The sequence below is a fragment of the Paralichthys olivaceus genome, chromosome 6, assembly GCF_024713975.1.
Source record: "Paralichthys olivaceus isolate ysfri-2021 chromosome 6, ASM2471397v2, whole genome shotgun sequence".
Taxonomy (NCBI): Eukaryota; Metazoa; Chordata; class Actinopteri; order Pleuronectiformes; family Paralichthyidae; genus Paralichthys; species Paralichthys olivaceus.
Window position 1 is genome coordinate 27,202,196 of NC_091098.1, and position 27,120 is coordinate 27,229,315.

The 27,120-nt window shown below is 44.0% G+C and overlaps 3 protein-coding genes and 2 long non-coding RNA genes across 11 annotated transcripts in view; 3 read left to right on the top strand and 2 right to left on the bottom strand.

The window, feature by feature from the left end:
* Positions 1-3,290, top strand: part of LOC109647328 (PDZ domain-containing protein 4-like) — a 31,848-nt gene extending 28,558 nt beyond the window's left edge. Inside the window, exons 16-18 of one of the 2 annotated variants that reach the window (XM_069527630.1) lie at positions 303-443; positions 885-997; positions 1,614-3,290. In XM_069527630.1, coding sequence (XP_069383731.1) covers positions 303-443; positions 885-997; positions 1,614-1,818 — 459 coding nt within the window. In that variant the 3' untranslated portion in view covers positions 1,819-3,290. The remainder of the gene's footprint in view (positions 1-302; positions 444-884; positions 998-1,613) is intronic. The other variant, XM_069527629.1, reaches the window with a different exon arrangement.
* Positions 111-6,745, bottom strand: LOC138410630 (uncharacterized). Its single transcript, XR_011243330.1, has 2 exons — positions 6,058-6,745; positions 111-1,341 (listed from the first exon to the last, which is right to left on the bottom strand). It is a non-coding gene; the product is annotated as an uncharacterized lncRNA (long non-coding RNA).
* Positions 3,942-11,006, top strand: LOC109644351 (polymeric immunoglobulin receptor-like). 3 transcript variants are annotated; one of them, XM_020109706.2, is made up of 9 exons: positions 3,946-4,553; positions 4,687-4,818; positions 6,757-7,068; positions 7,197-7,517; positions 7,760-7,828; positions 7,957-8,082; positions 8,715-8,752; positions 9,170-9,325; positions 10,650-11,006. In XM_020109706.2, exons 2-9 carry the CDS (start codon positions 4,779-4,781, stop codon positions 10,779-10,781), a joined length of 1,194 nt encoding a protein of 397 aa, XP_019965265.1. In that variant the 5' UTR covers positions 3,946-4,553; positions 4,687-4,778; the 3' UTR covers positions 10,782-11,006. The 3 variants fall into 3 exon arrangements, with proteins under 3 accessions (XP_069383733.1, XP_019965265.1, XP_069383732.1); XM_069527631.1 differs by having other exon boundaries at positions 3,946-4,158; positions 4,292-4,818; XM_069527632.1 differs by lacking the exons at positions 8,715-8,752; positions 10,650-11,006 and having other exon boundaries at positions 3,942-4,818; positions 9,170-9,308.
* Positions 11,007-16,019: 5,013 nt separating this feature from the next.
* Positions 16,020-27,120, top strand: part of LOC109645640 (neural cell adhesion molecule L1.1-like) — a 34,179-nt gene continuing 23,078 nt past the window's right edge. For 3 of the 4 annotated variants that reach the window (XM_069525964.1, XM_069525965.1, XM_069525966.1), the window contains exon 1: positions 16,020-16,165. The gene's annotated coding sequence lies outside the window, so the exon portion shown is untranslated. The remainder of the gene's footprint in view (positions 16,166-27,120) is intronic. The other variant, XM_069525967.1, reaches the window with a different exon arrangement.
* The window catches only part of LOC138410433 (uncharacterized), a 5,909-nt gene continuing 5,461 nt past the window's right edge, over positions 26,673-27,120 (bottom strand). The window contains exon 4 of the long non-coding RNA XR_011243127.1: positions 26,673-26,768. This is a non-coding gene — a long non-coding RNA (uncharacterized lncRNA). The remainder of the gene's footprint in view (positions 26,769-27,120) is intronic.

The window sequence follows — 27,120 nt, forward strand, 5'->3', positions numbered from 1 at the left end:
AGGTTTGTACGGGATTAAACAACATCCTCCCGTCGCCCTGACAACAGCGTCCAAAACAAACATCATCATATCAGCAGCTAATTCAAACAATGGTAAACATGGCCGAACCAAAGAAGGAGAAGGTTTTATGAGTTTTATACAATGTCGAGTGTAAGGAAATGTAGGTTGCAACTCAATGATCCAGGATCAGCGTGGGTGCTGAGGTTAAATCCCGACTCCATCGAGGTGAAGGACACATAACGTCTCTACGTCTGCCTGCCTTTAGTGTGACTTCATTAAGACAAGATTTGTCCTGTCTGCAGGTAAAGATCCGCAGCGATGGGACCCGCTACGTGGCCAAGCGGCCGGTCAGGGACCGTCTGCTGAAGGCCAGAGCCATGAAGATCAGGGAGGAGCGCAGCGGCATGACGACTGACGACGACGCTGCCAGCGAGATGAAACAGGTAGAGTCCAAACAGTGATCACAGAAATCTTTCCATCTGTCAACCAGCAGAAGTTTAACGATGTCACTTTGTGGAGTGAAAACACTTTAAGGCTCAAACTGCCTGAAGAGACGATGGGAGCGCCCAGGAAACTCTCAAAGGTTTTCAGGGTTTGTTCACATGACACAACTCTGGGAAATCTGTTCTCAGATCTGCAGCTCAAGTTCTTAGATCTACTAGACAGAAATTAAAAGTTAAAACACTCAACAGATTTTTAGACAACTTCTAAATTCTGTCTTTTCTAAGAGGGTGAAGTTGCTGTGAGAATTTCTTCAAGTTCACCTGAGAATCAAGAACAAAATATTTCAAACGTTGCACAGTCTCTGCTTGAACTTTGTTCAGTGTTTAACTCACTTGTTTGTTAAATCAGATGAGCTTGATTCTCTCGATTTCTCGAAACAGGGCCGCTACTGGAGCAAAGAGGAGAGGAAGCAGCAGCTGCTCAGAGCCCGAGAGTACCGACGGAGACGAGAGTTCATGATGCAGAGCCGCCTGGACTACCTCCGAGGAGACAGGTACGTACGAGGACTCAGGGTAACGACTGAATCCAGATGAATTTCTCCATGAAGTTCGGATTATTAACAGCGACCTACGTCTATAAACTAAGAACATACAGAGTGAAATATTTGAGATGGATGGAGAAGAGATTCACGGTGTATAAGAATTTAATTTGCATTTTAAATGAGTTTTCCTTGAGGTTTGTCACGAGTGTTCAGCAGCATGAGATTAAGATGAGTGTCAACTGTGAAATCCTCTTACCTCCTCCTCCTGCTGATGATGATGATGATGATGATGATGATGATGAGACGTTACCATCCTGGAGACAAACTCATCGTGAATCCAAATTCTCTGAAAACAGCTGAAACAAAGAAGAATTCTTAGTTTCAGGTTCCACGCTGACTCACATTCATCATCGTGATCACATTAACCTGAGTCGACGTCTTAAAGGCCTGAAACATAAATCAGGTTTTTTAAACAATGTGTAGGAAAGATTTATTTTAATGAAATGTAATCGTATATATTTTATGTCTGCGTAGTTAAATGTTATTTCAATAGTATAATTTCTTTTTACTTGGAAAGCAAAGTCCTGACAGATAACATAAAGCCTATTTTTTATTATTTCATTTGCAGGGACCCGACTTTAGAGCACTGCTCCTCCCGACAGGACTCCCCCAGCAACAACATCCTGTCACTGAGCCACAAGAAGATCACCAAGAAGAGGAACCGGAGAATCCTCGACAACTGGATCACCATCCAGGAGCTGCTGGCTCACGGCTCGAGGTCGCCGGACGGAAAGAAAATATACAACCCTCTGCTTTCTGTGACCACGGTGTGAAATGAGGGCGGAGACGAGAACAGAGGGATGAAAGTGAAAATACAAACTTGGACCTAAAGGATCGAAGCTTCAGATTTGAAAACTTTTACTGGTTCAAACTGTCCAGTGAACTGAACCAGAGGGAGGGAGACATGAAGGAGTCACAGAAATGAGGAGGCAGAAAGAAGTGCTTCTGAAAAGCTGGCCTTGAGTCTGAAAGTAACTTTATACATTTGTCTATCGTGGAGGTAGAAGAGAGAATATATGAAATTAAAGGATCCTTATCTTTCACCTGAAGACGACAGGTTGTCTTTTCAAAATAAGACGTTTTTAAAGAGAGCTTTGTTGTGACTCATGAAAACATCTTTGTCTTAATTTAATTATAAAAAGGGGAGAGGCTCCTGACACATGACCTCACTTGGGACTTCCTCCTCAGACCTCGTTGCTTTAACTCGGTTCAGGCACCATCACCCTCCGAGTAAAAGGAAGTAAAGCTAACGCAGCCACAATAAGGGTGGAGCAGTTACTTTTGTAAACACTACTCCTGGTATCATGTTGGGTTTTTTGAGTTGTTGCACAAAAAATTCAAGCGAGCACAGAAGCAGCATGAGCACAAGGAGAAGAGCTGAAGCTGGAACACACATTCTGTTCATCAAGGAAATATCTGAGTGCAAGCGCACAGTCTGAGCACAAGCACAGCTCGAAGCACAAGCAGCGGCTTTAAAGCTTTATAAAAATCTGATCACTAAGTCCAGCTCTCAAACTGAACAGAGGGAAAACAAACCTAAAATCCATCCAGACCTCCTGTGGACGGAGCTCAGGTTCAGTCAGTGTCACATGATCTGCAGTGTGATGTAACACAGAGTCTAAGAAAAGCTGAACGCAACTCGTAGATACAACAACCTTCAAACGTCTCACACACTTTGTTTTCATATTAAGCTTCATTTGATTTCCTCCTCTTCACTTTGTACAGAAACATCTGGTGACGACACATATTCAAAATAGAAGCAGAGTATTATTGACGCAGCCGGAGGCCGAGCTTCAGCGTCAACACCTCGATGGAAAACTCCTCCTTTTATACCCGACGGTCAGATCTCATCGATCTGTGCAGTTCATCTCATGCCTTTCAATTTAAAGGTGCATCATTTTCCCACAATGCCTTCTGAAGACTCCAGGGGACCGATATGATTGTTATCTGACTGTTTGTTTTTTACCTTACTGTGACACGTTACATATATTGATATTGTGTCCATTAGAGTGTGTTGCTCATGAGGTTTATCGTTGGCAGCAGGGTGGTGGAAGATGGCAGGAGATATTATAATGCATGAATTAAGTACTGAGCTAACTCTTGAATCTAAAGTCCTGTAGTACAGAGCCTTGTGCAGACATGTTCTAGTAGTGAAAGGTGTGAAAGTGCTAAAAATAAGAGTTCATTAAAAGAAATGAATTAATATGCGTCGAGTAAAATGTTCCCTGCTCTCTTTGTTTTTTCTTTCATTCCAACCATCGGATGGAAAAGTTAAAAATATGAAGAGTGTTGACTTTTATCTGTTTTCTTTGAAAGTAACTTAGTTCTTGTGTTAAACCATACGGAGCCAACACCATGAGTTCTCAGCTCCGTGAAGTCACAGGAACTTATTTCAAGAAACGAGAAGGAGATGATCCTGCTGACGGAATAATGGCTACAACGACCTGTTCCACTCCAGAGAAGGACGTAGTCTTAGAGGGACACGTCCTCCAAAGCAGGCGGCCCCCGAACTTGGACACAGGTATATTGTGGTTCCAGTGAACACAGCGACCTCTAGAGGAAGCCAGCGGGACTGCAGACTTGGAACAGCACTGATTCAAATCCTCCAACACTGAGCGAACAAGAGGGAGAGAGGTTGAGTTGTAGGTTGAACACAGAGTTTAGTGAAAGATGGAGAGCTGAGGGGCTTTAGAGATCTGCTGGGAAGGGAGGAGGAGGAGGAGGGAGAGCAGGATGGAGGTATAGAAATGAATATTCTACTTCATGGCACAGCACAGTAAATATAAAACATCAGGTTGGACAGGAAGTATGATGCTGCACAGATGAAAGATGAGAGAGTGAAGATTAGAGAAGTCAAACTGAAAAAGGAGAAGTAATGAGGGATGATTAAAAAACAGCAAGGCAGAGAAGGGGAGGAGGGTGAGAGAGAGGTGGAAGAAAGGATGAATACAACCATAGAGGGATAAACTGGAATAACATCAGAGCAGCTCCTAACGGGGACAGGACCAATCCATCACAGCTGACAGGCGGAGACGACTCTGCTGCTGCGATGACGGAGGAACCAGTCCAGGTCCAGAGAACACACAACCAACACCAACACCGTTCTACATCTCGTGAGTTGGAGGCAGAGATGAACACATCTCGTTTAGATTAATTAACCGTTCGGACAAACAGATTGAAAACACCTCTGAACAGAGAGAGGAGTGGCATCCCAGTGAAATCATTCTGATTCTCGTTTAGTCTCAGACAACAAGCGGTTTGAGACGTGGCACCACCTGCAGGACGAGTCAGAAGGTGCCGCAATCACAGGCCACCCAAAATAAAAAGGCGAAACGACAATCAGATGACTTCAAGTGGATTAACTGCAGGAACCAACATGCAACGTTAGAACTCGGCCTCTCCTGTCTGATTTCCAGGTCGACACCAGTGAAGCGGACACATTACGCCCCCTGCTGGTTCTCTGCTGCAGCACCTCAGACCTGCTGCAGGGATTTTAAACAGCTTCCTGGTCCAGTTTTGTTTTTATCCTAAATGAAAGTAAAATGCATTTAAGTCGTTAGTTTTCTAATTTATTCAATTAGTAACTAACTTTTTTTATCTGAACCTGTTTATGTTCACACACTTCCTCTGACATCACACAGAGGGGAGGGACTCCGTCATTTAGAGAAGTGAGAAGTTTCTGATCGGTCAGTGAACAAAAAGCAGAAGCAGCTTCAACCATCAGAGCCTCGACATGAACGTCAGGTACACTTTGATCTGCAGCTTCTTCCTCTGTGAGTATCTTCGTCATTCATCAAACTCTCTTCTCCCTCTGATCAATGATGTTCAGACTATTTCATATTTATTGAGAAACAGCCTGATTTCAGATCTTAAAATATCTCCCCCCACTATAATCTGCATTTGTCTCAAATAATTAAAATAAAACGATTCTTAGGATAAAAATTTGATCTAAAAAGAAAAGCTGATTATCTTAAACACGAGATTTAACGTGTCTCAACCTCTAAACTCTGAGGAGTCGAGGGTCAGAATCATTCTCTTATCTCATCTGCTCCATATTTCTCCTGAGAGAAGGTTAAAGAGAAGCAGATCAGAATTTTAAAAGTAGCCTCAAGGTTCCTTCAGTAAAAAGAGTTTACGCAATAAAGTACATTTTCTATATGAATGTCATTAAAGAGACAAACTAACAGGAAGTGGACTCTGAGTCCACGAGACAACTGGTCAAACGCTGAAGACATTTCCTGAAGGTGTCAGATCGAATGTGTGAGGTCACTGTGACCTTTGACCCCCAGAATCGAATCAGATCGTTCTTCAGCCAAAAAGTTTGTTTCAGATTTTAAGAAACTCCCTCAAGTCAGAGGACGACCAGAAAACAAGAAAACCAGAATATAGTGTAAGAGATCTGTGTCCATATCAGCTGGTTCTGAACATGGACCGTGAACACATCGTCATGATTAACACAAACACAGAAACAACACAACAACTGCAGTTTGTCTCTTATTGAGCTAAACACATCAGAAATACACACAACACGTGGAGCAGTCATGTTAGAGTCATCGTGCTAAAGTCATCGTGCTAAAGTCATCGTGCTAAATTCAGTGTGCTAAAGTCATCGTGCTAAAGTCATCGTGCTAAAGTCATCGTGCTAAAGTCATCGTGCTAAAGTCATCGTGCTAAAGTCAGTGTGCTAAAGTCATCGTGCTAAAGTCATCGTGCTAAAGTCATCGTGCTAAAGTCAGTGTGCTAAAGTCATCGTGCTAAAGTCAGTGTGCTAAAGTCATCGTGCTAAAGTCATCGTGCTAAAGTCATCGTGCTAAAGTCATCGTGCTAAAGTCAGTGTGCTAAAGTCATCGTGCTAAAGTCATCGTGCTAAAGTCATCGTGCTAAAGTCATCGTGCTAACATCACGTGTTCTATATGCAAAGTAACACACTGCTTCACACGTCACAATGTTCAGTGAAAGTTAACACAACACAGATAAAACCACATTTTCAAAGGTTCAGCAGAACTACACACCTGACACATGTGATGCGACGAGTCTTCTTCTGTGGTCTGTTTAATGGCCCAGAGCTCCCCCTTCAGGAGTCTGCAGGAATCACTACTCAATCACAAGCAACTCTTCTTCTCCTTCTTCTCCTTCTTCTCCTTCTTCTCCTTCTTCTTCTTCTTCTCCTTCTTCTTGTTCTTCAGCTCCACAGGTAACTCTTTACTCTCTTTACTCATGTTTTTAACTCTATGAATCATTCTGAACTTTACTGAACTTATGCTTTTGAACCTTTTCCTCTTTTTATTGAAAATACTGAAAGAAAAAAAAAAATCAAAATGTTCAACGTAACAGCAGCAGAAGGAGAAGACCAACGGATGGACACACAACACAACAGTTAGACATTTAAAAAATGCATTAATACAAATAAATAATTCCATAATTCCATTCTGTCCCAATGACTGTGTTTAGAAACCGTTCTACAAATATCTGCCACCGTCAACTTTGGACTGTCAGCGTGTTCTGACATCCCACAAACAATCAGCTGCTTTTTAAAAGAAATCTTTACTCGCACAGAAAAACTCTGCAGGAGATTAAAAGATGATGGAGAAAAGAAAGATGTGAAAGAAAACAGGAACATTCAGTCTCTGTGTTTCACCACAGTCACAGACGTACATTTACGATCAGACTAATGATAATGAACTACTGACTGCTCTTGTGTGTCTGTTCAGCTGTTGGCAGTGCAAAGATCCTCGTCTACTCAGCTAATGAAGGAGGAAACATCACCGTCCAATGCTCCCTCTCGTCTATTCAAAGCAGAAAGTTCTTCTGTCTGGACAAATGTACAGCAGCAGATATTCTCATTGAAACGACAGAGAACTCAGCGAGGATTGGCCGATACAGCATCAACTATCAGAATCAAGGTTATCAAAAAGTTCTGTCAGTGACCATCACACAGCTGAGCAAGTCTGACTCTGGAACGTACCAGTGTGGCAGCGGCACATTTCCCAGGATGGAGAAGTTACAGATCATCGTCACTGATGGTGAGCCTCAACTCAAATACATGGAAATGTGTCGCCCGTCTGAATACGGGCTGCAGTACCTGTTTTAAACACTTGCTGTCAGTCTTTCAAATTGACCCTGTGAGTTCAGATGTTTGTCTTCTCAACAGTTTATCTGGACAGAAGCTCTGAAGTGAAACCGCTCTATAAAAGAAGTGGAGAGAACGTCACTGTTGAATGTGCCTTCACTAACCCTGGAACAATGAAAACCTTCTACAGAGAAGAAGGTGGAGAGAAAATGAACATGCTCGTCCAAACCACTGGTGACAAACATCACAGAGGCAGATACAGCATCGTCTTTATAACCGGCTCCAAAAGAAAAGGATTCGTGTTTGTGACCATCACAGACCTCGTCACGTCTGACTCAGGACGGTACAGATGTTCTGTGGGCGGAGAATCATACAGACACTTTGACGTCATTGTCAGAGATGGTAAGTTTCCACTGAAGCTGTCAAAGCTTCTTAACGTTGGTTGATCGTTCGTCAGATTTCCATTAAACCTGGCGGAGGGACGTGGGGTCAGGGAAGATTTCAATTTAAATGAACTGAATTGAACTTTGATCCAGATCCTAATAAGGTTTCAGTGATTTCTAGTTTGTAAATAACTGACTTGTAGTTTCTCTCCGGATCATCTGTCGTCAGGATTTCTGTGAATCTGTGTATTTTTCCCTCAGAATCCACAAGTTCACCAGCTTCACCTGAAACAACCAAACCGTCCGAGACACAGCCGGTGGAGACGACAGGTAAAAACACACACTGGCTTCATAGATCGACAACTACGTTTTCTTTTTCAAGTACATGTAACTACATCCTTTCAGTGCCTATTAAAGCCCAAACACTGATTTAAATATGTGTCCTGTATAAACCTCAGGGGCTGATGCGTCGTTCTCGACCAACGACGTGATGCTGCCTGTGGGACTGACGCTGGTCGTCATGGTTGTCCTGTTATCAGGGGCTGCACTGATATTCTGCAGAAACAGGACTAACAAACCCAGAGGTGAGACAACAGGAAATATACACACATGTACACACTTGTACACACTTGTACACACTTGTACACACATGTACACAACAACTGGATCTTCAGTTTTCAGTGAACATGAGAATCATTGTGACTGAAACACAGAGTCTGATTCAACACACAAACAATGAAGCTGAGATTCAAAAGTTTAAGTGCAGAAATAATGAGATGAAGGAAAACGTACAAAGAGTCGAAACACAGAGGAGACGGAGGACGAAGAAGTCGACTGCAGGACGAACAGGTGACGGAATGACAACAGGAAGTAGAAACAGAAATGCAAAATAAGACAGAAAATGAGGTCATGTCTTCCATCGTGTCCACGTGAGATGTGAGAATCACGTAGATGCAACATCCTGAAACTTGAAGTGAATATTAATGAATCTGATTCTTTCTAAGCTTTGGAACTGTTCGTCCCCAACTCCATCTTTGAATATATCTTTTCATTTGAAGAATTAAGACAGTCCCTCTTGTGGACAGTGGATGACAGGATACTGAGGGAAGGGAAACAGAAAGGTTTTGATTTGACTGATAGAACCTGTGTTCTCAGCTTCTGCTGCTGAAGCTCCAGATGTTAATTCAGGCCCGTTTGATTTGAACTTGTTTTTCAGAACCTCCCGTGGAGCCACGTCGTGCTTCTGTCCCTGAGGTGAGGAAACTTTGACCAACATCCGGAAACGATTTGACAAAAAGATAAAGTCCTTGTAACTTAAAGTGAGATTTTTGAAAAAAAAACAATTCAGATGGAACGTTGCATCACAGTGACAGGAAACAGTTTGTGGAACAATCTCAACAAAGAATCTAAAACAAAAAAAACTGTGAAAGTCAGTTTGTTGAGGAAATACACTGAACTTAGGAACTAATAAATGACGTGAGGGGCTGTGTTGAGATTTTTATAACTAACTTTTATTATTTGCCTTGTTGATGAACGTCTTGTGAAAGTTATATACGACTATTCTTCTTTCCGCTCCTTCTCATTCAAGATTTGAGATTTTGTGTTTGAATTTAAATTGTTTTGTTTTGTCGATGGATGAAATGAACCTGAATCGCTCTTCGTCTCCTGCAGCCCGGCTCAGTGTACGAGGAAATCAGAGGCGAGGGCCGAGCTCCTCCTGCTGCGGAAATCTGTCCAGTTTACTCCAACGTCACGTACAACACAACACAACCAGTCGGAGCCGGTGAGGACGACAACTCTGTCTCTGCTGCTGCTTCTCAACACGAAGTAAGGAACCGCATGAAAACGTCTCCTCTGGTAGTTTCTGTAGGAAACGTCTCCTCTGGTAGTTTCTGTAGAAACGTCTCCTCTGGTAGTTTGTGTAGAAAACGTCTCCTCTGGTAGTTTCTGTAGAAAACGTCTCCTCTGGTAGTTTCTGTAGAAACGTCTCCTCTGGTAGTTTGTATAGAAACGTCTCCTCTGGTAGTTTCTGTAGAAACGTCTCCTCTGGTAGTTTCTATAGAAACGTCTCCTCTGGTAGTTTCTATAGAAACGTCTCCTCTGGTAGTTTCTGTAGAAAACGTCTCCTCTGGTAGTTTGTATAGAAAACGTCTCCTCTGGTAGTTTCTGTAGAAACGTCTCCTCTTGTAGTTTCTGTAGAAACGTCTCCTCTTGTAGTTTCTGTAGAAACGTCTCCTCTGGTAGTTTGTATAGAAAACGTCTCCTCTGGTAGTTTCTGTAGAAACGTCTCCTCTTGTAGTTTCTGTAGAAACGTCTCCTCTTGTAGTTTCTGTAGAAACGTCTCCTCTGGTAGTTTGTATAGAAACGTCTCCTCTGGTAGTTTCTGTAGAAACGTCTCCTCTGGTAGTTTCTATAGAAACGTCTCCTCTGGTAGTTTCTATAGAAACGTCTCCTCTGGTAGTTTCTGTAGAAAACGTCTCCTCTGGTAGTTTGTATAGAAAACGTCTCCTCTGGTAGTTTCTGTAGAAACGTCTCCTCTTGTAGTTTCTGTAGAAACGTCTCCTCTTGTAGTTTCTGTAGAAACGTCTCCTCTGGTAGTTTCTGTAGAAACGTCTCCTCTGGTAGTTTCTATAGAAACGTCTCCTCTGGTAGTTTCTATAGAAACGTCTCCTCTGGTAGTTTCTGTAGAAAACGTCTCCTCTGGTAGTTTGTATAGAAAACGTCTCCTCTGGTAGTTTCTGTAGAAACGTCTCCTCTGGTAGTTTCTGTAGAAACGTCTCCTCTTGTAGTTTCTGTAGAAACGTCTCCTCTGGTAGTTTCTGTAGAAACGTCTCCTCTGGTAGTTTTCTTCAAACAGCTGATGTGGAGACCACAGTGTGATTGACGGCTGGTACCGTCCAATGGGTGCAGGTAGAATGTATAGGTGGGTGTGTCCTCGAGCTCTCAGTCAGGCTCCACCCCCTGTTCCTCCAAATATGGTTACTTCTGGTTTCAAAAAACGAGGATGGACAAAAAGTGAAAAAAAAAAAAAGCTCACAAACCAACAGGTGACGTCACAGTGGCTTGATACCTGGTTGTTAATTACAATCACACACACACACACACACACACACACACACACACACACTCACTCACTGTTTTCTTTTTCCAGGCTGACGACAGATCAGGTTCACTCACCTACACTCAGGTGAATTTTCTCAACCCGACCGCTCGCTCTGCCAACAGCGCCCCCTCTGGTAACTGTGATGAGGTTGTTTATTCCGTCGTTCAGAAGATGACCTGACTGGTCACTCCTCTCTCATCGGACGACAGGATGTCCGACAAGCTCCGGAGAGTAATCTGAAGTTTGTGTGAACTTTTTTCTCAGGATTATTTTAGTTAAATATTATTGAAGTCGACATTGTTTTATTTAAGTTTATTCTCGTTCTGTTCTTTTTGCTCAAGAGCGTCAGGATTCAAATATTTAGCTCAAATCAAGAATAATAAATGTGAAGTACTACTTCCTGTGCGATGTGGTCATGTCTCGTACTTGTGAAAGTTCTGTTGCAGGTCAGTGGAAACGCGATCTGAGACTTTTATCAAACGCTGTATCAACAACAGAAGAAGTTTTCAAAGAGTAAAAGTGTATTTGAAGAATTTCTAAAAATAGAATTCAATATTTCAGTTTTAGGAAAGTTTGTCGAGATTGTTCGAGCGTCACGATGGATGCCAGTGAAAGACAAAAGTAAAACTTCTGATCTGGACGAACGGAAAGTTTCCGTTGTTGAAAGTTGATGATGAAAGTTGATGTGTTTCCCCCAAATGTCCCGTTGACTCAACATCTTGTTCATCGAGAGAAGTGAAGCAACCACCTGTCGTTTCACAAACAGGAAGCAGCTCAGTGTGTGTGTGTGCGTGTGTGTGTGTGTGTGTGTGTGTGTGTGTTGTATAGTTTCCTCCCTCAGTCCAACACATGAACATTAATGAACAGTAGAAATGTAGAAAAGTACTAATAAGTGGTTGTTTAGTGGTAAAGTGTGACTCGTGTGTTGGTGTCTCCTGTATCACAGCAGTGATGTTAAACATTAAGCAGCTCAATATAATAATCATATAAAATAATAATCATATAAAATAATAATCATATAAAATAATAATCATATAAAATAATAATCATATAAAATAATAATCATATAAACTCTGTTATCAGCTGAATCTGCAGCTTCATTACATCATCAGCTGAGAGTATTCTTTGTTCTATTATATTTTAGTACCTCGTGTGTATTCTAGTACTTCATCGTTTACTTTAGGAATCGTTTGTATTTCATTTTCTGTTTATTATCTTCTGGTTTGAAATATTTTAATTCTTCATGACTGTTTTATTGCTGCTTCTTTCAGAAGCTGTGCTTTGTCCTTGATATGTTACTGGAACACGATACGTTCACAATAAAGAACATCCATCCCTCCCTCTCTCTCTCTCTCCATCCATCCATCCATCCCTCTCTCTCTCTCTCCATCCATCTCTCTCTCTCTCTCTCCATCCCTCCCTCTCTCTCTCTCTCCATCCATCCATCCATCCATCCATCCAGCCCTCTCTCTCTCTCTCTCCATCCATCCATCCATCCCTCTCTCTCTCTCTCCATCCATCTCTCTCTCTCTCCATCCCTCCCTCTCTCTCTCTCTCTCTCCATCTATTGTAATGGAAGTTAATAACCACTCTGTGTACCTACAGCTCCATATGAACGCAGCTCCTGTCTGAACATGTTTTGCAGAAGTCCGTCCTGTGATTAAACTTGAACTGTCCTCGACTTGAAACCAGTTTAGATCATAGCTTCAGGAACCAGCTGGAATCTGTCATGGTTTCAGTTCGTCACCTCCCCTCTCTCTCTCTCTCTCTCTATCCGTCCCTCTCTCTCTCTCTCTCTATCTATCCCTCTCTCTCTCTCTCTATCCGTCCCTCTCTCTCTCTCTCTCTCGGTCTGTCTGCCTGTCTGTCTATCTATCCATCCCTCTCTCTCTCTCTATCTATCTATCCCTCTCTCTCTCTCTCTATCTATCTATCCCTCTCTCTCTCTCGGTCGGTCTGTCTGCCTGTCTGTCTATCTATCCATCCCTCTCTCTCTCTCTATCTATCTGTCTATCTCGAGCAGATTTCCCAGCATGCAGAAGGACGTGCAGTTCACAAGAAATGCTCTGGGCGGAGCCAGAGCCACAGTGATGTTCAGTGTCTCATCAATAATAAAGAAAAAGGACGGAGGCTCGGAGTGTGATGATGTGATTCTGTTTCCTGCTCATCAGTTCATCAGCTCATCAGCTCATCAGTTCATCAGCTCATCAGCTCATCAGTTCATCAGCTCATCAGTTCATCAGCTCATCAAGAGACAGACGCAGTGAAGAGAAACTCTTTCTGTCCCTCGCTGAGCAGCTATTGACACGTTATGTATTGACCGACCACAGAAATGATCTGTGGACATGCAGGGACACACAGTGATGGAACAGGACAGGACGGCTGTCTGTCTCCTCAGCATCATCTTCCTGTTTCCTGTGGAGTCGATGCTCAGGGTGCGTGTTTACATCCTCAGGTCAGAATTAGCAGCATGAGAAGATGCTGGTTTGTCGTTAGTGCATTGATCTACCACTCTGGTTTATGCTGAACGATCTCAACAGTTATTGAATGTTGTTCCGCGTGATGATTCATTGATTGACGCAGGACTCAAGATACATTAAGTTTGTTTCCTGCTGAACTGAGCAGGTGACAGAGTTTCAGCGTGAACTTATGAAAACGAAGTCCTCCGACATCTTCTTCTTTGTTAGAAAGTTTGAAAAGTAAAGTGTAACTTTCTGTGAGCGCCTCTCTGTTGCATGTTCTGGTAGCATGTAAACAGCTGTGCAGCTATCGCATGTTCCGGCTGAGCTCGTCTCGCGTCCCTCGAGAGAGTCCCTCCAGTCGCATGTGAATGTCGGGGCTTCAGGACGCTTGATGACATCACAGGAGCAGGATGGAGGCGTGTTGCTTTATCACGTCTGAAGAATCAGTCTCCAGTTACTTCACTTGTTTTTCAATTAGACCACCGTCACAGTGGTGAGAAGATAATGAGGGGATTTTCATTTTTGGGTGAACTATCCCTTTAAGTTTCTTCAGAGGTGACGAAGATGATGGAACCTGATGAAGGTCGTTCAGACGCTGCAGGTTCAGCAGCAGGTGAACATGGAGGACGGAGCTCATCAGCCTAATGGGTCTAATTACCTGAGAGGATTTATTGATGTGTAATTAAATAAAACTGTGAACTCTCAAACATCTTCTCATCGCTTCTCCACATCCGTCTCCATTAACCGCTCGCTCTCTCTCTCTCTCTCCACCTTCTTCTTTCTGCTCCTCCTTTGTCCTTTCTCTCTCAAGATGAAAGAGACGACAGGTCATCTTTAATCCACAAGTGTGTGTGTGTGTGCGTGCGTGTGTGTGTGTGTGCGTGTGTGTGCGTGTGTGTGCGTGTGTGTGTGTGTGTTTGCTGCAGTTCCTTGGTATTTTATATTCCAGACAGAGAGGCTGAGTCACACTTACAGGATTCTTTATATCAGAAGAGAGAGAGAGAGAGAGAGAGAGTGTGTGTGTGTGTGTGTGTGTGTGTGTGTGTGTGGGTGCGTGTGTGTGTGATGACATGTCCTAGACAATGCCAGACATGAGACAAGGACATGAGAGAGGAGAGATCTGCTGTATCGATCACTGCAACACACACACACACACGGGTTAAGTGAATTAAGTGAGGGAAGACATAAGGGAGGTATAGAAGGAGGAGGAGGAGGAGAGACGGCCTGAGGAGGAGATAATGGAGCTGCTCTCTGTCTCTGAGGAAACTCAATTTGCTGAGTAGAAGGACACGAGAAGATGAAGATGAAGACGAAGGAGTGGGCGATACAGGAAACCACCTGGTTTCTGTCTGAAGGCTGCAGGACTCTGGATTTATCTGATTTCCTCTGGAGGTGAAGCTGCGAAGCTTCAGTCCAGAGACGAAACATTTAAAAACTTTATAAAAGACCTTTTCATGTTTCTCATTAATGGTTCATCTTCTGTTTTTAATTGATTGATGTTTCGTCACAATGTGAAAAGCTTCGACAAAATGAATTCTTGTTGTTGTCATCAGCGTCACAGCAGCTCTGCGAACGTCAGTGTCGTTAAATCTCTGAATTGAAATATCTCAACCATGTTCAGCACTGACACTGGTGATTAAAATGACTTTTTATTCAGGCTGTGAAACGTTTATTAATCCACTGGTGCAAATTTCCTTCAAATTTCTCTCAGGATCATTTTTAAAAACTTTCTTGATCATCTCACTTTTTCTTTCAGGTCAAAATGTGGAGAAATATAAAACTGCTTTCCATTTAGCTTCCTCGGCTTCAGGGTCCTGGTGTCGTCAGCAGCGACGTGTATATTAGTATACATATATATATATATATATATATATATACAGTATATATATATAATTTTAAGGCTTCTACCTTAACGTGTAAAGTGCCTTGAATTAATGTACGTTTTGATTTGGCCCCATAAAAATAAAATTGACTTGAAATTAGAATAAATGGATCCTAAAGTTCAGACGAAGCAGTTAAGAAGTTATATCACATAACGAACTCATGGTTATTTCATGTGAATTTATTTGACAAGTTTTCTCACAGAGATTTAAACAGTATTGTGTTGTTGTTACATGTATATATATATATATATATATATAATTATAGTACCCGCTCCTGTCAGAAAAAAAGAATCTAGAGTCACTGCAAATATGATTCAATGATATAATGTAAATGAACAGAAACTTGTTCAGCCAAAACAATTCGACCAGAATAAACGTTTCATTGGGTTCAGCTCGACCTCTGAACAATGCTGCATAACTAGTTTGGACCAAACTTGGCTGCAGAAGAGGAAATACCAATCCCACTAATCGTTATCCAGCTAAAGAGCATGTTGAAGCACACACACTTCAAGTACGAACTTCCAGGAAAGGAAACATGCAACGATTAGCAGTGGCAGAAGAACTGTCCATCGAAAGTACAGATACAGATGTTGTAATAAACGGACCCGTCCACTGCACATCTGCCTCTGAATTTGTTTCTGTGCAGAAAACAAAATGAAACTGAAGAAATTCACCAGCTCCTTCATGAATCCAGAGAATCAGACGTGTTATACTCACTCGTTTTATTTTTACAATCCAGGTTTTATTTGCTGAAGATGTTTCAACCAAACCAGACGATGAAGTATGACAAGAAAACCAGGGGGGAGGAAAAGAGAGCGAGGGAGGGGTAAAAATAGAGGAGGAGGGGGGAGGCATGGAGGTAAAGGAGAAGGGAGGGGCAGGAGGTATCAGGGGAATACGGGGAGGGGGGAGAGAGAAGCTGATGTCATCTCTGTGATGCAGCCAATCAGAGAGCAGCGGGGAGACCAAGGTGGGAGGGAGAACAGGCAGAGCTCAGAAGGGTGTGTTTTATGTGCCACTGCAGCATCAGTGCAAAAAAGAAAAAGACAGAAGAGGGAAGACACGATTCAGTGGAGAGAGAGAGAGAGAGAGAGAGAGAGGAGAGAGAGAGAGAGGAGAGAGAGAGAGAGAGAGAGAGAGAGAAGAGAGAGGGGTGGAAAATAAAATAGTCAGAGGAGAAGAGACGAAGAGAGGACGGAGACAAGAGACACCTGCAGAGGTAGGAAAACAAAAGCATCTCACCATGTGTGTGTGTGTGAGTGTGTGTGTGTGAGAGTGTGTGTGTGTGTGTGTGAGTGTGTGTGTGTGTGTGTCAGTGGGCTGTACACTGGATATGAACTGGGGGGGTGATGATCTTACATAATGTGACGAACGACTGGTTGATGGTTGATCAGGGTGTGAACTGACATATAACTGTGTGTGTGTGTGTGTGTGTGTGTGTGTGTGTGTGTGTGTGTGTGTGACAGGCTCCATTCAGCTTTCTAACATGTGACGTGTCGAGTGTTGCGACGCAGTTTTATGAATACTGAGTGAAATGATGCACTTTACAAACACGACGGAGGAGAATAATTCACAGCTGCTCTGTGGCCTCCTGCCTTTCACCTCTGTCAGGTGAGATTCAGTGACCGGTGCTCCCCGACCTCCCCTCCCCGACCTCCCCTCCCCGACCTCCCCTCCCCGTCTGCAGGCTCTGAAGTTGGAGTCAGGACAGCGGACGTGCACTGAAGCGTGATGCTGTCAGAGAGCCACAGGGCAGAGACGTGCACGTCGTCTCCTGTCAGCTCCAGTGTTCTGCAGATATTGATGATAATCTGCAGACGGTTTTTATCCGTTGGTTCAAGAAGCTTTGAAAAAAGGTCCAAATCAATTTAAAGAGACTCGTCTTCCTCCGAAGTCCGAACAGATTCAGTTTCAGAGAAGAAAAGCTTTGAAACTTTGTTCTTAAGAGGCTGAATCACTGAATGTTTGGATAATCGAGCGATTGATGAACTGACCTCGAGCTGCAGCTCTAAGTGCTTCACATTAATACGGAGGATTCACTCTCTGTCTCACTCTCACACTTTTCACCACGTCTCTGTTTGACTGTTCACTGGAATTCCTCTTCTCACTCTCAGCAACCTCATTACACACACACACACACACACACACACACACACACACACACACACACACACACACACACACACACACACACACACACACACACACACACACACACACACACACACACACACACACACACACACACACGTGTCCTGTGGCGTTTCTTCTTTTGGTTGCTTTGGCAGTGGACTCCCTTAAAGTAGGCCAGAACCTGAGAGGAGGAGGAGGAGGAGGAGGAGGAGGAGGAGGAGGAGATATTGGACGAGCTGAGAGGTTTATCAGAGTGGGGGGGAGAAGATTTTACCCCAGAGGAGAACGAGTCCAAAAAGGGCAGAAAAAGAGAGAATGAGGGGGAGAGAGGGAGAGATGAAATGAAAGATGGACTGGGAGCAGGATGAGAGAGGTAGAGGAGGAGGAGGAGGAGGAGGAGGAGGGAGAGTTGAGGTTCACCTGGTGGAGGAGGAGTTCTTCTTCCATTGTCCCTTTTGTTTGGTGCGTCTTCGTTCAGTTTCCTCTGAGTGGACTTTAAATAACGGGCCAATGATTTAACACAGAAATAAATATGAATCTGTTTCCTTCAGAAATGATCTGAAGTATGAATAAATATTAAAACTGTTCCTGTGACACTGAGCTGGAAACTGACGGACTCCAAGTCACGTCATCATGAGTCTCAACGAGTCGCTCAGGCCTGACCTCAGTGTTCCTCAGCTCCTCCATCAGACCGTGGTTCTCTCCTCAGTGACGATGGAGCTGAACGTGGCGGAGCGTCTTCCATCGGCCTCAAAGGTCACATGTCTCTCCGCTGCTCATCCACGTCCTCTGGAAGGACACAAACCAAATTCAGTCCACGAATCTTTGCACCCAGAACTCAATCAAACGAGCTTCTGGTCCTTCACGCCCTCTGCGTGCCTCTGAGTCACAGATGCTTCTCACCGCGGCTCCTGATGGTGAGCTGCCAGATGTTCTCAGAGCCGGGGCGTCGCTCCCTCATCTGGTCTGAGATCAGCTCCTCTCTGACCAGCACTTATCTACCTGCTCTCCTGATGCAGCACTTAGCTCTTTCTTCAAGTCGTCACTTGAGATAAAAGCTTCTTCTCCTTCTTCTTCTGCAGGAAGCAAACAAGCAGCTTGAGTTAGAGAAACAGAGTCACACAAAATATCACAACTACAATTTAACTGATTCAACTGATTAAACAGGACAAATGTTCCTCCAGAGTCTCAACTGGTAGTTTTTTCACTTCATATCTCTAAACTTAAAGTTCAGTGACTCAATGAACCGTGATAAAAAATCTAAAGTGTCCAAATATAATTATACATTTAAGATTTTCACTGCATACGATGAACAGAAGCTTCGAGTTTCAGCTGCACGAGACTGAATGTTCTGGTCACAAACCTTTTCAAACCTAAAATCACTTTTTAACTCCAAACATGAGCTGCCACCAGGATATCTTCCAAAATAAAACACTGAGGAGGGTCATGTTTGTTATTCTTGCAATTTCTGTTAAAGGCTCAACGTACGAGCATTAATACACAGAGAAATGCAGTTCTGCAACTTTATCTATTCAATGCACAATATTCACTTTAATATCAATTCATATTTACTGCGTCTGTTCAACTATAAGTTCTGCAGCACAACGTGTTTCCATAGGATTTGATTCTGACTATAAATACGACTATTTGCTTGTTTAAAAGTACTTGTATTTAAATAAATACAAGTACTTCACAGTATGAAGCCGAGCATCTTCCGCTCCTGCAAATGTTTCACAATAAAAAAAAACCTTTTTAAACAAAAGAATGGATTCGGTCAACAGAAAAGCTGGAGTGCTTTTATTTTGAAACGCCTACAGAAAGACACAAATTGATCAGATGAACTTTAAAATCAGGTGAAAGGTCATTTCCTGTTTGTTCTGCTGTGAAACACAAACACTTCCTGAACCCGTTTCAAAGTCAAACTTTCTGAATCCATCCATTTGTTCTAACGGAGCTTTGATCGTTATCGACAGACTCACGTCTTCAGACCTGACATTTAGTTTAGGACCTGATCCGACTTGTGCTGACGGAGAAGCAGCAGATAGACCAGAGTCACGGGGATCGGGGGGGGAGGTTGGCGACCGCTCTTCTAAGTATTGATTTTTTTTATCTTAGATTCAAACGATCATACAAACAATCTTTTCAGGGAAATCGTCATGACGTCCTTGTGTGATGTGATGAGTCTGTTACCGGCTCCACTGGAGCTGATGTGTTGTTGGACGTGTCTCAGAATAAGTCCTGGATCTTAAAGCTCATATTTACAGGTATTTATGAGAGCGTGTGATTTGGTGCAGGTTCAAATGAAATCCTGATCTTGTAATTTAGTGAGTGAGGCTCTAGATTTAGTTTGATTAGAGCCGGATCGTGAAACGAGCTGCAGCTCCTGACGAGCAGCAGCAGAGTTACAAGAGATTTCAGTCAAACACGAAACAAGTTCAGTTTCAGTTTCGGTTCCGTGTTTGTGTTTGAAACTGGGAGTCAGACGCTGCTCTCGGTCTGACTGGAGAGCAGCTCCGGCTGTCTGACCTCCTGACGGCCGTGGATTCGTGCGACAGTTTGTGGACTGAGGTCCATTAGGTCAATAACAGTTCAGACTAAAAGGTTTGTGTTTGGGTCACAACGAGGCCTGGGCCCAGATAATGACATTAATCCGACTCTTGGTCTCTCTCAGTTCCTCTGTATCCTCTCATCTCATCCATCTTCATCCATCTCTCTCACGCCCCCACTGCCTTTTCCTCTCTGCTCCAACTCTGTCTTTCTCTCTCTTTTCTCCCCCTCTTGTTTTTCCATTTCTCCTCAGCAGAATGAGGCCTTTGTGTAGAGAAATGGGAGGAATGCCCCTCTTCTTCTTCTCCTTCCTCTTCCTCTTGTCTTCACTCAGCTTTTCTTGTTGCATCCTCTCCCTCCTTCAACCCTCCTCTACCTCTGTGTGTGTGTGTGTGTGTGTGTGTGTGTGTGTGTGTGTGTGTGTGTGTGTGTGTGTTGAGGGGGGGCATCAATTAGCTGGGATTAGGGACTGTAGGAGGGTTTTAACAGCCCCTCTGTGTTTGGGGCTTTAATCTCCTCGGAAACTGCTAATCTAACTTCAGTGGCTTTAACACACACACACACACACACACGCACACACACACACACACACACACACACACACACACACTTCCTCCTACAGATATGTGACTGGTGTCTGTTTTTTCCGCGGCTGTGTTCCCGTGACAAGAGTCCGATTCATGGCCGGAGCACAAACACAGAGGAGACTCTATCGGTCAAATATCTGACCAACAATATCATCAGTGACAAACAACCACGCGGCTGCTCCCTCACCGCAACGAGGGGCAGCGGACGAGTGACATGAATCTGACTCATAACACAGATGAGGAGACGCCGTGAGGTCACTGGGAATGTTTCTGCTCAGGTGAACCTGAGTCTGTGTCTCCTGCAGAGAAAACACATCACAGATCACGTGATCTTTGTTTCCGAACGTTTTACTTTTAAATGTGAGGATTTTAAAATGTGTGAAGACGTGACCTTTGACTCTTGGGCTGCGTGACCTCTCGCTCGCTGTGAAGCCGCTGGACAATCTCCCTGTTTGTTCTCACATGGACAGTTTTTACTGGGCGGCTGGAGGATGAGGAGAATATCTGGAGGTTAGAGTTAACGTTTCTAACGTGAAACTGAAGAACACAAACGTCTCAGGATGAAGAAGAGGAGCCGGACACGTAGAAGACGAAGACGTCCACTTGGAAAGACGAGGAGGTTCCAGATGTTTTGGTGATGAGGGCCGACGCCGTGTGGACGAGCTGTAAACAACAACACTGAAGAATTTAGACGTTAGTCCCGCCTCCTGCTGCTCTACAGGCTCCACCCCTCACCTGAACGTCCCCAGATGTTCCTGTTGTTGTGAACGAGTCGACAATCTGCTACACACACTGACTACACACACTGACTACACACACTGACTACACACACTGACTACACAACATGACTACACAACATGTCTACACAACATGTCTACACAACATGACTACACAACATGACTACACAACATGTCTACACAACATGACTACACAACATGTCTACACAACATGTCCACACACTGACTACACAACATGTCTACACAACATGACTACACAACATGTCTACACAACATTACTACACAATATGACTACACAACATGTCTACACAACATGACTACACAACATGACTACACAACATGAATGTTTTCATATCTGGAAACAGTTCAGGAAGCTGTGATGTCATTCATTGATGCTAACTGACGTTATTGTTTCTAAATCATCATTAAGCAGCTTCTGTGTCTGATGATCATGTGACTCACTCCCTCGTCCTGCAAATACATAAATATTTTATATTATTTTATTCAGACCACAACAATCATCATTTCCTCTCCTCCAGTTTTCCTCCTTCGTTTCCTTCAGGCCCTGGTTCTGTTCTTTCTGTCGGAGTGAACCATCTGTCCGTCTGTCCGTCTGTGTTTCTGCGCTTTAACGAGCAGGAAGCAAAACGTTTCCAAAAAAACAGACGGCTGCTTCATCACACTGCACGAGTCCAACCGAGGGGAGACAATGGCGCGTGTGTGTGTGTGTGTGTGTGTGTGTGACGGAGAGGGAGAGAGAGGGGAGAGGTGAATCGAGGAGATACAGGGAGTGGCACTGGAGAGAAAGCGATGGAGAGGGAGAGGTGTGGAGGGATGGAGTGGGGGATGGGAGAAAAGAAGGAGGGGCAGCGTGGGGGATGGGGGAGAGAAATATTGCTGTGTGGTGCTGGAGTCAGGTGGTTACCATGGTGATGGGGGAGAGACAGAAGGGGATGGGAGAGAGAGGGAGAGAGAGAGACTGGCTTCATATACACACACACACAATGCAAATTGACATTTTCGCCGTCTGATTGAATAATAGGATAAGCATCAAATCTCCTTTTAATTTAAACCTTCCTTCCTGTTCTCTGGGGGTGGGGGAGGAGAGGAGGGGGAGGAGGAGGAGGAGGAGAGGGTGAAGGAGAACAGGAGATAAAGAGAGAGAGAGAGAGAGAGGTTCTCCGAGCTGAGTGGAGGAGAAGAAACGTGATCTCCCTCCAGGGAGACGTGGAACTTAGAGACGGAGTCGTGGTCGTTTGGATGAAGGACACTGGAGTCTGTTGTTAATGTGTGTGTCTGTTGTCCCGGTGTGTTAATGTGTGTGTCTGTTGTCCCGGTGTGTTAATGTGTGTGTCTGTTGTCCCAGTGTGTTAATGTGTGTGTCTGTTGTCCCGGTGTGTTAATGTGTGTGTCTGTTGTCCCGGTGTGTTAATGTGTGTGTCTGTTGTCCAGGTGTGTTAATGTGTGTGTCTGTTGTCCCGGTGTGTTAATGTGTGTGTCTGTTGTCCCGGTGTGTTAATGTGCTTGAACAAACATGAGAGTCTGAGTTTAGAAGTTTTCTACATGTGTGTCTCCTGTTTTCAGACATGAGAAATCTTTATCTTGAAGATGAGGATGATGAGGATGATGAGGATGGATGGGGGGGTAATGAGCCGCCAGGTCAGGGTGGGCGGGTGTTTGTGTGGTTGTGGGCGGGTGTTTGTGTGGTTGTGGGAGGGTGTTTGGGGGGTGGTGGGCGGGTGTTTGTGTGGTTGTGGGCGGGTGTTTGGGGGGGGTGGGCGGGTGTTTGTGTGGTTGTGGGCGGGTGTTTGTGTGGTGGTGGGCGTCTGATAATTGTGACTGTACCCGTGGTGCAAAACATTTGCGAGAAACTAATCGTCATAACGACGGGAGGTTTTCTGCTGCGCTGCCTCGGGCCTCGCTACGTTTGACAGCACGAGTCCATTAAGTCTCCACATGACGACAGCTGCTCATTTAAAGCTGCTGGAATCAATAACATCACTTTTATATCATAGATAAGTTACAAACAGCTTCAGGAGTCGTTCACACAGGTTTGATGCTTTGAGTTGAACTTTTCCACACGTCGTGTTTCACGTGACGGCAGTGAGAGAGTCAGCTTCTGGAATTTATAAGACGAGAGGTTATAGAAATGAGCTCTGAGCAGCAGAGTGACGCTGCAGTGACGAGACGGAGCAACTATATTTAATCAGAAACAAAGATGAAGCAAAATGAGAGTTAAAGCTCCAGTGAGTCAGATTCAGGTGAAAGGATCTATTGGCAGAAATTTAATGTAGAATAATTCTCATGATGTTTTCACGAGTTTCATTTCATCTCATCTAAATTGTGTGAATTGTAGTTTTCTTTACCCCAGAAAAGACCCTTTATATTGAAATACTTTATATTGAAATACTTTATATTGAAATACTTTATATTGAAATACTTTATATTTAAATACTTTATATTAACATGGAGGAGACCCTCTCTACGGAGGCCACCATGTTTTTTACATGAGTCCAGACTGAACAAACTAAAACCTTTTGAGTTTTTATGACGACTGAAGCTGCCACAGGTTCTTCTTCATGTTTGGAAGGAGGGGGGGAGGGGAGGGGTGTTCAGCTGCAACATGACACTTCACCACCAGATGTCACTAAATTCTACACACTGAACCTTTAATGTTGTTTTCCATCGCTGGACATGAGAGTAAAGGAATCAAGTTTGATGCTGAACACGTTTCCGTCCTCACTGATTCATTTTAAAACGATAACAATCTCTCTCCTCTGACGCAGCATCAGGGAGCCGAAGAACAATCTGAGATCACGAGTCTCACGTCAGATGGTGAATAAAATGTTCAAACGAGGAAACAGCAGCAGCTTGTTAAAGTTCAACTTTCACAAAGAACAGAATCCTGGATGATCATCAGCTTCAGGACTTTGAGAAGATTCTGGAAGAAACTGTGTCTGTTGGAGGAACTCGTCTTTAGTGGAGGAGGAAATGTTTGTGGTCGACCGTGACGTGATCACATCTGTGTCACATTCAAAGATCTTTCAGAGTTTCTCAACAAACCGTCAGATTGTTTACGAGCTCTGCTCGTGGTTATTCACTGAGAATAATGTTTTTTTTGTCTTTAATATCGAAATAGTTTATTTTCAATCACAACTTTATTTGCCTCCAATCTGAGTGAGCGAATAAAAGGATTTATTTCGCCTCACGTTAGCGTTTGTGTCCCTCGAACACAACTCACGCAAAAGCCAGGTCTCCATTTCAGAGGCTAGAGCAGTGTGGATGTCAGGCGTAACCGTAGCAACAGGGATACGTTGTACAACTCCACGGTATCAGTGGAGCCTCTGACAGATGTGTGAGGAAACATCTGTCTCCAAACCAGGACCGCCCCCACAACAAATTTAAATTCTGCGGTCGCTGCGACAACAACACGTGCTGCGATCCCCCCGATGTTATATTTAAAATTCACGTCGTCTGGTTAAATTCTTATTTATGTTAAACTGTCGGTAACGTTTCTGTTTGACTTGAGAGGATGAGAATAAAGAACACGCTGCGGCCTCCACCGGGGCGACACGTGAGTTCTACTCCTTTCTCAGAGAAGAAGAAGAAGAAGAAGAAGAAGCTGCAGCAGCGTGAGTTTTAATGGCGTCGGTCAAACGGATCCGGCTCACACGGCGCTGGTGACACATGATCAAGTCACGTATTGATTGAGCGACAGAGCGAGTCGTCTCATTGGCTGAGGCCGGACGCCATTGTTCTGCATGTGTGGCGATTAGAGCTGACATGTTTTAATCCAGACTGTTTACTATCGTAGATCAGTTACAGGACAGACTGAGAGGATGACATCACTTCCTCCCCGTGTAACATGACCTATAGTTAATGTTATTTCCCTTTAATTCACTGGCGGTTAGATTAGAGTCCGCTGCTCTGTCTCCTCAGTGTGTTTTGTGTGACGGCAGTGATCGATGTGTGGCTCTTGTATCCACCGCCCAGAGCGCTCCGTCACACTGTGGCCTCACACAGCTGGTGCCACTCGCCCCCTCGGCTGAATCTAATAGACCCCGGTCGAGGCGGGACGCCACCCAGCGAGGGAGCTGCTGTTTATCCAGGAACATACCGTCACTAATGACTGATCCATGCAGCCGCTGCGTTTGTCAAATCACAAACAAACAGGAAACGGGCTTTGTCTGTCTGTGTGTGTGTGTGTGTGTGTGTGTGTGTGTGTGTGTGTGTGTCTGTGTGTGTCTGTGTGTGTCTGTGTGTGTGTGTGTGTGTGTGTGTGTGTGTGTGTGTGTGTGTGTGTGTCTGTGTGTGTGTGGAGGAGGGTAGAGGGTAATCCAGAGGTGGCTAAACAATGTCACGCCAATAAGAGCTGATTTGAATGTGAAAGGTGTCGGGACGCAGTGGGACCAGTGGGGAAACGTCCCCCCGCCCCCCGCCCCCCCCCCGTCCCACTGAACAGCGAACACACAGAAACACACAATGGCATCGTCCTAAAGTCCGACAGACAAATGTACATTTCTATAGACACCACAGCTCCGACAGTCGGTTAATGAAGCCGTCAATCAACACAACTTAATTAGCTCATTTGAATTCATTAATTGTTTGAGTCCTTTTGTTAAAGCACCGTCTATGTTTCAAAGATTCTCCAGTTACATCCTCTCTTTTTCTTTATCTCCATCATAAACTGAATATCTTTGGGTTCTGGGTCGACAGCTGAACAAAAGGATTTTGACACGTCACCGTGCAGCTTCCACAGATTCGATCTTTTTTCAACCTGATGGATTGATGATGTAATATTTCTTTATCTTCTTTTTCTTTATCTGTTGTTGTTTCATTCCAAGTTCAGATCAACGAGATCATTTTTCTGACAGACGGAGGTTGAGTTTTTCAGCAGCTGCTCTCTTGTCCACTTTTTGTCTTTGTCGCATTTTATTTTCGTGGATTCGTGAACTTTGTCTCATGTCATATTTTCACTTATTAGAAAAAAACGTATGTTTGAAATAAAAAAATTTCCATTCAAACTAAATGTTTGTATCAACGCTCATGTACAAAGTGCAGCTAACGTTCTAAGAGCGATGAAGCCCCCTGGTGGCTGGCAGAAGTATGGTTCCTGAACCCTGCCTCCTCCATGTTAGCATATGGGGCTGATCGACAGCTGATACTGACTCACGATTGGTTGAGCAGCGAGACGTTGGCTCCGCAGCTCCTCTCCTCGATCGCTGCACAGAGTTTCACTCCAACATGGCAGCGTTAGCATCGGGGTTGTTTTGGCTTCACTTCTGTGAAGTGGGAGACACGTCGTCCATCTTTATTTACAGTCTGCAGCCTGGACACAGACCGAGCTGCACAATTAGCATAAGTGAAAAACTGTGTCTCAATGAACGAGGGTCGGATGCTCTTCTCTTACTCCAGCTGCTCTTTTATGTTTGAAGCTGATAAGACGAGGGGACATGTTACTGAGAGAGAGAGAGAGAGAGAGAGAGAGAGAGAGAGAGAGAGAGAGGAGATGATGGAGGCAAGAAGAGAGGAGGAGGAAGACGGCAGCAGTGGTCTTATCTCCCCTCATCCACAGGGACTCCAGTCTAGTTATCCTGACCTGTGTGTGTGTGTGTGTGTGTGTGTGTGTGTGTGTGTGAGGTCATTCACTGAAAAATAATGGTGACTTATGTGTTAAAGTGTCATAAAGCAGAAAACAGTGCTTCAGTTACCAGAGACGATGAGACCAAATGCTGGGAGCTGAATACGGTCAAATCATTTCCCATGATGCTCGGCGACGTGTCCTGCTGCCGTCGGCTCCAGACACGAAGTCGACAAACTGAAAGTGGAAAACAACAGATTCGTCAGAAATAACATGTTCACTGTCACATCAGGATGAAGCCTGAGGAGTCCAGGGTCTGAAAACCACGATGTTTGTACAAATTCAACGAGGATCCTTCAGAAACCTGATGGTTGAAAATATCAGATTATGTTTTTACTGACCTCGTGGTAGAAACGTTCCCTCAGTTCACTCTTAGTGTATAAATGTGATTTATGGGTTTCACACTCACATCGTCTCCTCACGGGCACATTTAACTCACTGGTGCTTTATTAAAATGACACTTACATTACATATTCATGAGGCCTGATGTGAAGGGCATCAGCTTGGTGATCTACACACACACACACAC